This window comes from Rhinoraja longicauda, chromosome 1 (assembly GCF_053455715.1).
Source record: "Rhinoraja longicauda isolate Sanriku21f chromosome 1, sRhiLon1.1, whole genome shotgun sequence".
In the NCBI taxonomy this organism is placed as follows: domain Eukaryota; kingdom Metazoa; phylum Chordata; class Chondrichthyes; order Rajiformes; family Arhynchobatidae; genus Rhinoraja; species Rhinoraja longicauda.
The window spans coordinates 109,693,022-109,708,964 of NC_135953.1; the positions used below are offsets into that span (position 1 = coordinate 109,693,022).

General features: G+C 39.7%; 2 protein-coding genes across 2 annotated transcripts in view; one reads left to right on the forward strand and one right to left on the reverse strand.

The window, feature by feature from the left end:
* The window catches only part of LOC144596323 (protein Jade-1-like), a 124,031-nt gene extending 120,857 nt beyond the window's left edge, over positions 1-3,174 (forward strand). Inside the window, 1 exon segment of the mRNA XM_078404573.1 lies at positions 1-3,174. Coding sequence (XP_078260699.1) covers positions 1-54 — 54 coding nt within the window. The 3' untranslated portion in view covers positions 55-3,174.
* A 209-nt stretch (positions 3,175-3,383) lies between these two features.
* The window catches only part of LOC144596333 (sodium channel and clathrin linker 1-like), a 60,484-nt gene continuing 47,924 nt past the window's right edge, over positions 3,384-15,943 (reverse strand). Inside the window, exons 19-22 of the mRNA XM_078404584.1 lie at positions 12,103-12,299; positions 10,066-10,144; positions 8,064-8,159; positions 3,384-4,710 (exon numbers count right to left, since the gene is read on the reverse strand). Coding sequence (XP_078260710.1) covers positions 4,639-4,710; positions 8,064-8,159; positions 10,066-10,144; positions 12,103-12,299 — 444 coding nt within the window. The 3' untranslated portion in view covers positions 3,384-4,638. The remainder of the gene's footprint in view (positions 4,711-8,063; positions 8,160-10,065; positions 10,145-12,102; positions 12,300-15,943) is intronic.

Genomic DNA, 15,943 nt, shown 5'->3' on the forward strand with positions numbered 1-15,943 from the left:
GTGAACAGGAGGTATGGGACAGATATTATTCAAAGAAGCATCCTGGCCTCCTGATCTGGGGTTGTGGGGTAGGGGTGCGGCCGTAGAAGTAACCAATACTAGTCGCAACAATATTTTATCGATATGCCTTGTGATACAATGTTTCTTCAGGCCAAGTATCGGTACCCAGGGACATTTCCTGTCGTGGAATGTTTGTCAGTAAAACACTTGAGTTTAAGTCAAATGCAACTGTTTTGCAGCTAATGAATCTGCCCCATGTATAGTTGACCAGGTAGGCCTTTTGCAAAGATTATTGAGGAGCAAGTAGATCATTAACATGTCAGGTTTAAAGGTTAAAAACCTTAAACACTTTACAAAAACATTTCAAAAATAATTAATTTAGGATCCCAGTGGTTGAACGGTTAGTGTACCACAGTTCATTATTGATTTATTTTTTTAAAGCATGATTTAAAAAAAGTTTTAAATAACTTTTTTTTAAATCATTTGGCCTTGTGATAGGTCAGACCAGACTTTATCTAGTATTCTGAATAAAAACAGACTGCAAAGTAAATGCAGCAAATTCTGTGCCTCAACAGATGCAACTTTCATTTCAGTTAATTGCTAAAAACCCAGTGTTCAGCAGTATTAGATTGTAATTACACAGTTCTTCAAAGTATTCACTGGTCAGGGTGAACCACACTAAGCAGTGTACATAGAGGTTCAGATAGACAGAACTTGCAAGAAGTCATGTATCTTCATAAATTCTGCAATATGTACATGCAAGGATTGCTTGCAACTTAGTGACAGATGGCTTGTCACTTAATGAGTATGTGAAGTTGTTACATTTTTTTCCCCCCAGAATTTTGCGATTTACCCCATTTTTTTCCTTCCTGGAGTACAACTTATTGTGTGATAATATGTAAGATTATTAGGCCTTTATCGTTTTAAAAGATCACTTATCTGTTCCATGCAGGTATTGCCAATATTTTAGACTGATCTTTTAAATGCTACTGACTCATTCCACATACTTGAATTAGCTGGCACTTGTATTGAATCTGCAGTTGGGCAGGATATGTAATGCAGAAATAGCCCAGCCCAACAATTAGGCAGAAGGAATAAGGAGAAAACGACAGCATTGTCAAGACATTTTTCTTTTTCAGTTTTGTTTTAAACTGTTTGAACTATGGATTGAAAATGTTTAGAGAGATATGGGGCTAATGTGGGCAGGTGGGACAACTTGGTCGGTATGGGCAAGTTGTGCTGAAGGGCCTGTTGCCTATTTCCGAGCTGTATGATTATTTAATGAGGAATGGGTGTATTATCCATTTGGGTTCCAGCATCAGTATTATCATGAGGGGCTCACCTGCAATGATATTGGATAAGCCACAGTAGAACAGCTGTTACTTTCGTATTCATATTTAGTAATACGCATGAGTCTTTGTTTAAAATTTGTACAACCAGTGAAGGGGTGCAACGGCAGCACTAAAAAAATGATTTTTTAAGGCAACTTAATTTTCAACATTCAATCACCTTTGTAATCCAATTTTTTAATTTAGTTACTGGACATTCCTTTTTACTTTAAATTCTGGAACAGTTTAACTGGGATTACGTGCAGTGAGGAATGGTCTTGACCAAACATGAATCCCATTAGAGATTAGAAAAAGGATTCAACGTCTCAAACTTGAAGCACATAACCCACTGTTGTTATTCTCAAATAAACGTCAACATAGTACCCCCATATCTTTTAAAACACAAAATGGCCATATTTAGTAAATTGTGGGGAAACCTATTTAAACTAAAGTTCTAAAAATCTCAAAATCTTAATACATAGTGTTGCATGCACTGTATTGAATTTATGTCCTGCTCGTGCTGTAATGCATTTGAAAATATAGACACTATCAATATTGAACATGTATATTTAATTTTATTAAGTGGCCTTTTCTTATCTTTATTCAGTGCAATAGTTGTGTTTATTTTTAAAAATTGTAGAAAGGTCTTTTGCTTACATGTTTGACATGAGTATTTATGCATCTTGGACATGCAATTTAGTTTGAAATATTTGCAGCATTTTAATTTTTGTTAGTGTTTAACATGCAGGTATCATCACATTGTGCTGTACATAAGAAACGGTCATTCATTTTATGCCTAGCTGATTTACACCTGCACTAAATAATCTTTTGGGTAGAGATAGTCAGCAAATTAATAGTTTGAGTCCAATGGTATGTTTAATGATCATAACTTAGACTGATAGTTTCAAGTTAAAATTTATTTTCCCATATTGTGTTTAAATTATGAGTTTCATATTATATAGACTGTAGTTTAACATTAGGCTAGTTGAGCTACTGTGTAGTTGCTACTGGCATGCATATAGTTTTACACTAAAGTGATATAAAAGGTACAGTTTTTACACATCCCTTTTTGATTGTTCCGTACAGACCTGCTGAACAAACTTTGCAGTGTGGTGTTGTACAGAAGAAATCTATCACCATGTGCCTAGCAAAGTTTAACTGGTGTCCATTTAATTACAAAGAGCATGAAAGTAAAAGCAGAAATAAAATTTATACAGAGATGACTATTTTAAATTACCTGGCTCTTTGATGTATTTATTTTTCGTAAAATATTTATAAAACTACTTTTAAAAGAGAAAGTTCTGTTCTGTGAATGTTGAAAATACTTAGATGAATTGTGCCTTTTTGTGTTCGATATGTTGAGTTTACATCAGTAGTATCAGACTAGTACAACAATATTTCTCAGAATTAAATCTCATCTGAAACCAACAGAAAGAGACACTGGGCTTTTTTGTGGGTCTGTATAGGCCAGAATAAAAATAAGGGTCTGCACACTGTCTTTTATGTATCTGGAATGTTTTCATAAATTGAGATTTTAAATAAATTTTCATAATTACAATGAATCTGGATTTTTTAAGGCAGTGCTAATAGAAAATACACTATCTAAATATGTTGGGTCTGGGAAAATCATTCTTTTCAAAGATTGTTGTATACATTTCCTATGCAAAGCCACACAACAGAATCTTAAGTTATTTAATTCAAATATGCTTTCTCTGCCAGATGTTAATTCCCATTTATGGCAGCATCTGGTGTTGTAGGCTGAAACATTGTAGGTTTCTAATTCTTGTATAGAAAATCTTACTTTTTTTTTACATACTGTGGGAGCACTGAAATAAGGCACTGTGCTTTAGAAGACATATGTACCAATCTGCACCATGCAATAAATGTATATGTTTGTTTTCTCCCCAGTAAAGTTGAACTACAATATACACTTTTGAGATGTGTGTTTTATCAAGTTAAGATTTTGGTAATCCACTCTACTATTTACAGGTAAATGGCATAAATATTTATTGTACTTCAAGAGATCTAAGAAAAACTAATGGCAAATGAACCGAGTCTTGGTTTATTATTGTCACGTGAACCAAGATAGAAAATTGGAGACTTGATGCTTCATAGCAAACATGCTGGTACATTTTACAAAACATTTTCATAAGAAATGTCTTTTGGACAAACAACAGTATCCAATATAAATTGTTGTTAGGTTTCTAAAACAAAATTACAGCATACAACTCTGGCTCAAAAACATCTTTTGATTCCATCCTGGAAATTTGACAAATTGCCCATGGCTTTCAATTTTTTGGATACCATTGCACATCTTTTGAAACAGAAATAATTATGTCAATTGCAAATTGCTCCAATTTGTGAGCCCACATGTTGAGGCTGAGGACAAGTTGCATCAATTTTAACCTGCAGAATTTCTATTTACTCGTCATGACCATCTATAGCATAAGACATGACATTTGTATTTAAACAGAACCACTAATTTATTCAGTATGTGAAATGTACACACACATGTAAAAGGGAAAATGATCCATGATAGGCCTCTCCAACACACAATAAAACTAGTGTTTGTAAATGTATTATCTCCAAAAATATATATCTTGCTCAAAATTATGCAGAGCTACTTTGACTGTGATCAGAAATTTGCAGTGCCCAAAAAAGCCATTTGGACAAAGCTGTCCAAAAAATGGATAATTTGGGTTAATCCCACTTTGTAGTCTTTGATCCATAGCCATGTAGGTTACTTCTTGGAGGACCATCCAGATTCCTTGTGTAGTTGAGTGTTCCATCTCCACCACCTTTTCATTCAAGTGAGAAAAATATTGCCTCACCTCACCAACCCTTCTACCAATTCACAGGAGCTCGGGTCTGTTACTTTGAATTTTATGTTATAAATCTCAGAAGAGAGTGGTTTAGTTTCACGGGGGTCATATTGTGCAGAGTTCAAACCTCTTTTTTTCAATCTTAGAATTCTGAAAGATTAACAAACCACTACTGGTTTTCATGTGTTCTGGTGACAAGATTAAGACAAATGAACACCAAACAAAACTCCAGCATTTAGGCAGAACCCCATTAGATTTTGCATTTCATAAAGAAACTTCAATCTATCTATAAATTGGGATATTTCGTCCAACACTGTCTATCCATGGCAGGAGCTTCGACTGTGATCTTATGTAAAAATATTACAACATTTTAATTCAGGTGATGGCTTGTAATTCAGACCTGGATTTTTTTTGGTGGTAATTTTGACAGATTACACTATTGCACAGGTTAGCTGCTTATTTCCTCTGGAAGATGGGAGTTCAAGTACTCAATGATTTATAATACTTTCCAGATCAAACAGAGTGTCGGCTTTTCTTCTCTGTGCTGCGACTGTGCTGAGCTGTAGTAAAACAAAATTCAAAGTCGTAATCCAGGCCTTCCAAGTACTATTCTACTGACTATTCACGATTGTCAGCAGAGAAACGAAAGGTGACAGTGTTATTGAGTGATGTTTACTGAGGTTTTGGCAGGATCGTTTTGCTCCATTTCTTATTCAAAATAAAAAGGGTGAATTCTAAATGAGGCGGCAGCACTCAAGGGGTCTTGTAGAATAGAATGAGGAACAAGGGTAAACTCCCTACTACAAGAAGTCACATCTAACCCAAGAGATAAGAGGATGATCAATGACCACTGGAGATCCTTGGGGCAGCTTCATGAATACAACTGCTTATGGCTGTTTCATTAATGACCTGCCTTTCATCATCAGATAAGTTGTCTACTGAAAGAACACAGTACTCTATTCTAGTGAAATTCCCCAATGACCATCTCTTGTAAGGGTAACACAACTTTTAAATAATTTCCCCTAGTGTTCAGTGGCTCAGCCAGTGTGAGATCTTGACTGTCAATATTCTGGGGATTATCAGGAACCAAAAGCTCAATTGGAACAGCTACACAAATACTGTGGCTACAAGCATTGAACACTTTGAACATTCTTCCTTCCTTCACCCCAGCAGTGAACTTTAGCTGCAATGTACATAACCTGCCCAGCCTGGATTGGGACACACGATACTATACATAGGAAGGTGGGACACTAAGTTCTTGCCCTGAGAGAAGCGCTTGGTTTATTGTCATGAGCACAGAGATATAATGAAAAAAATTATGTATGTACTATTCAGGCAGGTTATGCCATAGTGGAAAACAACAAGTAGTGTAAAAAAAACTTGAAATGCACATTGACAATTCCAGATAGACAATAGACAATAGGTGCAGGAGTAGGCCATTCGGCCCTTCGAGCCAGCACCGCCATTCAATGTGATCATGGCTGATCATTCTCAATCAGTACCCCGTTCCTGCTTTCTCCCCATACCCCCTGACTCCGTTATCCTTAAGAGCTCTATCTAGCTCTCTCTTGAATGTATTCAGAGAATTGGACTCCACTGCCCTCTGAGGCAGAGAATTCCACAGATTCACAACTCTCTGACTAAAAAAGTTTTTCCTCATCTCTGTTCTAAATGGCCTACCCCTTATTCTTAAACTGTGGCCCCTGGTTCTGGACTCCCCCAACATTGGGAACATGTTTCCTGCCTCTAACATGTCCAACCCCTTAATAATCTTATACGTTTCGATAAGATCCCCTCTCATCCTTCTAAATTTCAGTGTATACAAACCTAGTCGCTCCAGTCTTTCAACATAGGACAGTCCCGCCATTCCGGGAATTAACCTAGTAAATCTACGCTGCACGCCCTCAATAGCAAGAATATCCTTCCTCAAATTTGGAGACCAAAACTGCACACAGTACTCCAGGTGCGGTCTCACTAGGGCCCTGTACAACTGCAGAAGGACCTCTTTGCTCCTATACTCAACTCCTCTTGTTATGAATGCCAACATTCCATTGGCTTTCTTCACTGCCTGCTGTACCTGCATGCTTCCTTTCAGTGACTGATGCACTAAGACACCCAGATCACGTTGTACGTCCCCGTTTCCTAACTTGACACCATTCAAATAATAATCTGCCTTCCTATTCTTACCACCAAAGTGGATAACCTCATGATGCCCATCCTCTTCTCATAGCCCTGCCAATTCTTCCCTTTCATGTACTGATACAATTTCTGAACACTACAATTGATTCTGTCACCCATACCATCTATTATTGCCACCCCAGAGAATTACAGGCCCTTCGGCCTACTGATTCCATGCTGATCAGCGATCACCCCATACATGAGCATTATCCTATACACTAGGGACAATTTACATTTTTTACAAAAGCTAATTAACCTGCAAACCTGTACATTTTTAGAATGTAGGAGGAAATCGGAGCACCTGGTGAAAATCCACAGTCAAAGGAAGAACATACAAACTCCGTACAGACAGCACCCGTAGTCAGGATTGAACCTGGGTCTCTGGCACTAAGGCAACAATTCTATTACTGCGCCATCCCGATATTTGAAGTAGAATCCCAGCTATGAATATATACATCTCATGTTGTTCATCCCTGGAATTATTTTGGCAAATTTCTTCTGCACCCTCGCCTAAGTCTTCACGTCTTTCTTAAATGTGGTGTCTGGAACTGATGACTATACTTCAGTTAAGGCAATGGCTGAACCAGTGTAACCTAAAAATTCACCTTGATTTGCTGGTTTTACTCTATACTTCTACAAATAGGATTCCACTTACAATTTTTATCCTGTTCACACACCTTTAAATAATTCTTCTGAACAAGCAACTCTGGCTTCTATTTCTTAACTCTTATGGAAATGGTGCGACTGAAGGCTTCCCATCAGTCAATTATAGTCTTGCAAAGCAGGTTTATTTCCAATTACCCGGGCTATATTTGTTCCCCTCCCACTGAAAGTGACCTTCCTCCAGTTGGCTATTTTTACCTTGGAGTACTCTATATCATGCTGTGAGGGCGGCACGGTAGCGCAGCGGTAGAGTTGCTGCTTTACAGCGAATGCAGCGCCGGAGACTCAGGTTCGATCCTGACTACGGGTGCTGCACTGTAAGGAGTTTGTACGTTCTCCCCGTGACCTGCGTGGGTTTTCTCCGAGATCTTAGGTTTCCTCCCACACTCCAAAGACGTACAGGTATGTAGGTTAATTGGCTGGGTAAATGTAAAAATTGTCCCTAGTGGTTGTAGGATAGTGTTAATGTACGGGGATCACTGGGCAGCACGGACTTGGAGGGCCGAAAAGGCCTGTTTCCGGCTGTATATATATGATATGATATTATGATCACTGCTTCCGCATTGATCCTTACTTCACCAGACCCTGCTCATTTCCAAGGACTGTCCAACATTCCTATCAACTTCTTTGGGCCAGAAACATACTGCTCTGAATACATTTAAGAAACTACCTGCTTTTTGCCCATAATGCCATTTCTGAACCAGATTATAAATTGTATAGTGTAGTCACCATGGCTTTTGCATTTGTGAAATCTATAGCAAATTCTTCTTAATATCCTTTCCATTAAGTAGCAGTCTAAAATAGTCTTAGTGTAGTAGAATTTCCATTGTTTCTTAAAACAAAACAAATTCTACCAATTATTCCAGAACACATTCTCTCTGCAATATCCTCCTCCATCAATGCCCAGGTGAACACTTGCCATTTCTAAAATCACTTGAAGCCAATGAAGCTTCCAATGGCCATTTTCTCTGTAATTAATACTGTGTATTTATGGCACAAAAGGAGAAAACATCTTTTAACTCAAAGCTCCAAACTGGAGTTGTTAACCAGAGTATCTGATGGTGTCGTTTACCTTTTGGGAGGCTGTAGCCGCTCTGTGCTCAGAGTGAGTCAGCCGCCTTTGAAGTCTGTTAATTTTTTCCTGATTTTCCGACAGCTGTTTTTGATACTGTTCCAAATAAAAATGGAAATGTGTAAAAGATGCATTTTTACCAAGAAAGGAAAATGAATCCAAAGGCTTTCATAATAATAAAGAGTTTAAAACATTGTAAGTTAATATAATCTATATTAAATATGAATGGAAATCATAATAGATCCCAGCGGTAGAAGAAATGGTTTCTCAAAAAATATAGTAGTCCATAAATGGTATGGACCTTTCATTATTATTGTATAAAAGAAAAAACAGCAATTTGTGGTGAAAAAGGGATGGGTTGAAGTTACAATTTGTGAATAAATTATTGGATGATTTATGTTGATTAGCAATGTTAAAAACTGGAAGAATTACCTACTCCCACACTGATACATAAAATACTCTCCATATATAAAATCAATTTTTGGTCATGGCCACTTTTGGGTGAGTATTTCATATTATATAGACTCTTATTAGTAAATATTTATGGTCCTCATGTGCCACATTTCACTGGTGGCCCAGAAATGGAGCAGAATTCTGTTGTTCTTAATGCTTTTTAAAAAAAAATCCTCTCCATCTCTTTTCTTCCTCTTTGTCCTTCAGTCTCATTCAAATATTGTCTCCATCTATTTATTGTTCTTTTCTTTCAATGGTTCAGGAGTTAGGCTATTAGTTCCACCTTTGGTAGACCTGTTACATATAATCATTTTCTGGCTCTGTGTGATTACTGCTCAAACACCTCATAAGTGGTTATCTCGCACAGGTCGGAGTTTTGCCTCCCTACAGTCAAATGGGGGGAAAAAATGCAAATGTGTGAGGTAAAAATTTCAAACCATAGCAAACACCATAAGATTCACTAGTCCAGAAATGTTTGAGCTGATCAATATGTTTTCTTGTGGAGAAAGACCATTCTTTTTTTCTTGTGGTATTGTAAACAACAATTCCCCAGCAATTGAATTGTAATACGACTTCGAAGGATTAGATGAACTGATGGCAAGTGTATACATTAAATATCAATTCAGCAAATATATTCATGAATCAAGTTAAAATAAAATAAACTTTTAATAACAGAAAAGAAAGAAACCCTCCCTTTAAAAACGCTCCTGGCTCATACTACTTGTACCATCTGCTACAATAGCAAATTAACTTTTCCACTCGAAACCATTTGATAGTTTATTGCTGAATTCCGAAGTTGAATCAAAATAAAGGCAATTATGGATAAAAATGCAGTAAAACATTTAGCATTTAAAGGGAAATTAAAAAGAACCACAGCAACATGGAACCAGATGCTGGTTTACACAAAAAGATACAAAGTACTGGAGAACCGCAGATGCTTTGAGTGAGAAAAAAAGTTAAAATGTCTTCAATGTATAGCCACAATGTATAAGCACAATGCAAGGATTAAGGGCAATGTACCCACTCTTCTGCGCAAGGAGATGGATTCAATTTAAATACTGTCTGCAGATGTGGAGACACAAGTTGCTTAAGATCATACCATGTGAAAATGTTTAAATTCAAATTTATATCACCAGGTTCATATTTAAGTATCAAAGCATTATGAACAACAGACTAGTGAACAATAAATCATGTAATTCTTAACATGTGCATACATAATTGGAAAATTACAGCCCTATTTCAGATGTTTCACTGCGAGTAATATGTATTGATTGCTACTTATATTCGGAATACCACTAATACTATTATAAGGGATAATTCCAGTAGTAACAGAAGATGAAAATGTATTTGCTGTATATGGATAATACACTTTTCTTTGTGGTTTTTAAAACTTCAAATCTAGCTCAAAAAAGTTAAGACTTTATATTCAGGGGATATCAAATGATGTGGGTACCAAGCTTAAATAACAATGATCAATTCCAACTCTTAAATGAGGATGCAAAATAAGTCTGCTATTGATTAGAGTTGTGATTGAGATCGATCACCTCACCTCTGCCACTTTCTCATGTGTAACCTCCAGCTGGCAAACCAATTCCTGGGAGTGCTCTTTTTGTCGACTGAGCTCTGCCCTGCCAACAGAAGGAATGAAAGAATGGAGTATTTAATGTGTATTATTTATATCAGAAATTAATATTCCCAACTGGTCTAGGCTACAACGAGAGGTTGAGATGATTATTATCACAATACTTTAAAAAGAGTCAAATAGCATCATTTGAAATATTTTGGCTTTATGGAAATAAAAACAAAATGGGGTGCTGGTTTTATTTTCAGCATCTGCAATTCATCAACAAAATTTGGATTTACTTTATTTTAACAAAGGTTTGATACCAATTACGTTAAACAAGTAAAGCACGCAAAATACACGTTTTGTGAGGTTTCATACAGACATAGAAACCAATACAAATCCATTGTGAACATTGCAAAAAAAAATTTGAATTCTAACTTCTTGACATACTCAATTTAAATAAATATTTAGCAAGAGAAGTGCTTATGCATTAGAGCTTTCTGGTTGGGGACCAAATCCAAGCATTCGTCACTCAAATTCATATCCTGTAAATTGTCTGATTGCATGCTAATATAAATCTCACAAATAGGCTGGGATTGGGAGCAGTTGTTATGCAATATTAAAGTTATACACTAAGCAAGATCCTATGTTGCAAAATAGTTGTTATTGATGAATGCAAAATTAAGAGCCCTAGTAAACTTCAGAAAAACACGATGGAGAAAGATCCTAGCCAAGCGGGTGAATAGATAACTAATGTAGTTGAAAATGTTGGGTAAAGTAAAATTGCATGTTCAAACAGGAAACGGGATGACACAAAGCTGGGTGGCAGTGTGAACTGCGGAGGATGTTTGGAGGTTGCAGGGTGACCTGGACAGGTTGAGTGAGTGGGAAGATGCATGGCAGATGCAGTATAATAATGTAGATAAATGTGAGGTTATCCACTTTGGCGGCAAAAACATGGAGGCAGATTATTATCTCAATGGTGCCAGGTTAGGTAAGGGGGAAGTGCAGCGAGACCTGGGTGTCCTTGTACACCAGTCTCTGAAAGTTGGCGTGCAGGTACAGCAGGCAGTGAAGAAAGCTAATGACATGTTGGCCTTCATAATGAGAGGATTTCAGTATAGGAATAAAGAGGTTCTTCTGCAGTTGATTAGGGCCCTGGTAAGACCACATCTGGAGTATTGTGTACAGTTTTGGTCTAATTTGAGGAAGGACATCCTTGTAATTGAGGCAGTGCAGCGTAGGTTTACAAGATTGATCCCTGGGATGGTGGGACTCATATGAGGAAAGATTGAAAAGACTAGGCTTGGATTCACTGGAGTTTAGAAGGATAAGAGGGGTTCTTATAGAGACATACAAAATTATAAAGGGACTGGACAAGCTAGATGCAGGAAAAATGTTCCCAATGTTGGGGGAGTCCAGAACCAGGGGCCACAGTCTTAGAATAAAGGGGAGGCCATTTAAAACTGAGGTGAGAAGGAACTTTTTCACCCAGAGAGTTGGGAATTTGTGGAATTCTTTGCCACAGAGGGCAGTGGAGGCCAAATCACTGGATGAATTTAAGAGAAGTTAGATAGAGCTCTGGGGGGTAGAGGAATCAAGGGATATAGAGAGAAGTTGGGCACAGGTTACTGATTGTGGATAATCACAATGAATGGCAGTGCTGGCTCGAAAGGCCGAATGGCCTCCTCCTGCACCTATTTTCTATGTTTCTATGAAAGTTATTTTTGTCTCAAAGTGAAAGTGCAGTTGAAAAGGCCACCTGGCAAATGATTTCAGACTCTGCAGGGATAATGCTTACATAAACAAGAAAACAGAACCATATTATGGCATAGGAGGCAACCATTCTAACACTCAAGGCCATCTTGTTTCTTTGTACAGCAATCGGGTCAGTTGCACATGGAAGCCAATGTTAGGCTGGTGTTAGGGTGATATATGTACAGTTTTAACATCATTGAAATAAACTACTTATAACCCCTCCTCTTAACCTTTAAAATGTCCAAGTAAGTATAATTCACTTACTTCAGGCTGTTTTGTTTAGTTTCAAAGGCTTCAGTTAGTTTCCTGGCTTCATCTCTCCACCGACTGGCTGCTTTCTGCTGCGCTGCTAATAAGTGTTTCAATTCACCATTGGAATCCCGACTGGTGTCCTCCAGTTCCCTTAGTTGAATTTCAAATCCACATTCCTTCAGAGAGCACTCATGTTGCAGAGTGGCTACCTGCACAAATCAAAATGTAGACTAATTTTGGTATATTGCTGCCCCATGTGCATATATTTCTGATTTTAAAAGGTGCAAGGGTAAGGCCATGCAAGTGGTAGAATCTAGGGAGAGTTGGTGGGAGAATACATTGTTGGCAAAAATTAGTTGAGGAATGGAATTGTTTTGTGAGACACCATGGATTTGATTGGCCGAATAGCCTCTATTATAAGGAAATATTGAAAATATGGCTTTCTTGCACTTATGCACAATTCGTCAGATTGAGTTTCATGCAACTAATCGGAGCAATTTGCCAATTTGATAGTGTTTATGCACTTCAAAAATATTTTGGCCAAGACCAGCAGCAAAGGATTTAGAGTGGTTCCCAATTATGGGTGTCAAGCTGATGGAACCTTAGATGCTGGTGAATTGTTATCAAACATAAACGTGTATAATAAATCTCTGCTCTTCACCACCAGCCCGCGCTAATGATTCACATAGAGTTAAAACTGAAACGTGCAGTGGTGCAGCTGGTAGAGCTGTTGCCTCACTGCGCCAGAGTTTGTTCCTGACCTCAGGTGCTGTGTGTGTGGAATTTGCACTTTCTCCCTGTGACCATGTGGATTTCCTCCACATTCCTCCAACGTCCCAAAGATGGCGGTAGGTTCATTCGCCTCTGTAAATTGCCCCCAGTGTTTAGGCAGTGGATACTAAAATGGGCGTGAACAGGATGGTTGGGGTGGATTTGGTAGTCTGAAGGGCCTGGTTCCACTATATATCTATAAACATGCAGTATCACACAGAAGACCATCAGAATGCATCTTTTCTAAATTTCAGAAAGGGGAAGTAATGATTACCAAAAGAAACCAACCAAATTGCTCAAACAATTTCGTATTAAAGAAGACTGCTTGCACAGTTAATTTCCTTTTAGTTTAGTTTAGAGATACAGCAAGTAAACAGTCCCTTTAGTCCACTGTGTCTATACTGACCATCGATCACTCGTTCATAGCAGTTCTACGTGGCCCCACTTTTTCCATCCACTCCGGGCAATTTACAGAGACCAATTAAGCTACAACCCACATTTTATGGGATGTGGCAGGAATCCCATGTGGTCACAGGGACAATGTGCAAACCTCTCACACATACAGCACCCGAGATCAGGATCGAACCTGGGTCACTGGCACTGAGGCAGCAGTTTTAGCAGCTGCACCATTGTGCCACTCTTCATTTGGTTGGAGTGACAAATTCAATATTTTCTCAGCTAAATGTGTTTTATTAAATTGTGTTTGCTGATTGTGTTAGGAAGCAGAAGACACAATGCAAGTATTAAATATGCAAGCTTACAATCTCATAAAAATGCATTAACCTATTTAATATTTACGGTTTTACCAACTTGTGAGCAATTTACATTACCGTTTTAATTACATTATTCTGTTCCAATGTGACTAATATATATGTGGCTTACTCCGTTTAAAAAAAATATATATATATGCAAGTGATCCTACACACAAGCTTTGTTGAAATTCCCCCAACCTGGGGCACCTCCACGGCTTGTTTAATGCTTTTAAAATAAAAAATAACCTTTGTAAATGAAGAATGAAGAGGTAATAGTGTTTCCTTCTATTTTCCATCTTGCTTTGTTCTCTCCTATCACTAATAGATAAACCAATTTCTACAGAAGACATTTACTTATTGTCCCTGAGCTGCATTGGTTCCCACTTGAACAATTAAAAGCTCATCTTAGTGTCCGACTTGCATCCCATACCCTTGAATCTCAATGACCGTGGAATGGTTACAATGGTTATCCAAATCCTGTTTGCATGGTCAATATCTTCAACTACTCACTGCCTAGTGTCCCAAGGTCTGGATCATTGAGCAGAGATTTGATTGTATCCTATTGTAGTGGCCTGGCGGAGGCCAGAGAAAAGGCAAGACGCCAGGCAGTTTTTAGTAAGATTCTTTTATTAGGCTGCGAGCTCCAGCCCACAGCGTAGTTCCCCTAGGGATGAGCCACGCCTCCCCCTGGTCTGGTTTTTAACCCCTTACGCCTGTCCGTCACGTAACGAGGGGGCTGACCCAAGGAGTGGCCTGATCCGCCACAGGACCCCCCCAAGAACCGGAGGTACAAAACGGACAGGAGGGCGCACGAGGCGACCAGCCCGGGTGCGCACCATGACCGGCGCAGGGACCGGCGACTGACCAACAGGTGGAGGGGTCGTAGCAGACACTGGAGGGGGTAGCTTGGACGGGGGCAACCGCGCGGGCGGGGCTGCGCAACCGGCACCGGCCGATCAATGTCCACGTGTGCCGGCTTCAGCCGTGCGACCGAAACAGTCTCTCTGCGACCCCCCATGTCCAGAACGAATGTGGCCGAGCCGTGTTGCAGGACCCGGAAGGGGCCCTCGTACGGCCGCTGGAGAAGTGATCGGTGTGCGTCCCTGCGCAGGAACACAAACTGGCAGTCCTCCAGAGCGGCAGGGACGTGTGGCTGGAAGGTCCCATGACGTGACGTGGGCACAGGTGCCAGCCTGCCCACCGTCTGCCGAAGACGTTGCAGGGCGTCAGAAGGCTGCTCCACTCGACCCTGCGCTGGTGGGATGAACTCCCCGGGAACCGTCAAGGGGGCCCCGTATACCAACTCGGCGGAGGAGGAGGCCAAGTCCTCCTTGGGTGCGGTGCGGATCCCCAGCAAAACCCACGGCAGGGCGTCCATCCAGTCTGGGCCCGTGAGCAGAGCCTTCAGGGCAGCCTTCAGCTGGCGGTGAAAGCGTTCCACCAACCCGTTCGACTGTGGATGGTACGCCGTAGTGTGGTGTAGGCTGACACCCAAGAGTCTTGCCATGGCCGACCACAGTTCCGAAGTGAACTGTGGCCCCCGGTCGGATGTAATGTCCAGTGGCACCCCGAACCGGGCGATCCAGTGCGCCGCCAAGGCCCGCGCGCAGGTGGCCGTCGAAATACAGATTGAAGTAATTTTTTTTTAAAATTGATTAAAAAAACAGTTTTGTGACGATAACTGAAACTTTTGGATAAATACCCATTCAGGAAAATAATCCAGCACTTACTCAGTTTGACTTATGCATGACTCCAGATTATCAATGCAATTGACTCTTAACTGGCTCCTAAAACAAGAGGCACTAAGTGGCAGGATTGCTTGAGATATCCGCATTCTGTTAAATCTATTCAAAATAATTCAAGATTGTGTTCCTCATTCTCAAGTTCAAATCATCTTTATGTTCAGCTCAGAACGAAGTAATGCTTTCAGGGGAATCACTGTCTCCAGTTCTTTTCCAACTCGGTTATAGACAATAGACAATAGGTGCAGGAGTAGGCCATTCAGCCCTTCGAGCCAGCACCGCCATTCAATGCGATCATGGCTGATCACTCTCAATCAGTACCCCGTTCCTGCCTTCTCCCCATACCCCCTGACTCCGCTATCCTTAAGAGCTCTATCTAGCTCTCTCTTGAATGCATTCAGAGAACTGCCCTCCACTGCCTTCTGAGGCAGAGAATTCCACTGATTTACAACTCTCTGACCGAAAAGGTTTTTCCTCACCTCCGTTCTAAATGGCCTACCCCTTATTCTTAAACTGTGGTTGATTAACTATTGATCTAAACTGTTACACTGCACGTAAATTACGACAAGACTTTCCCCAATATCTTGA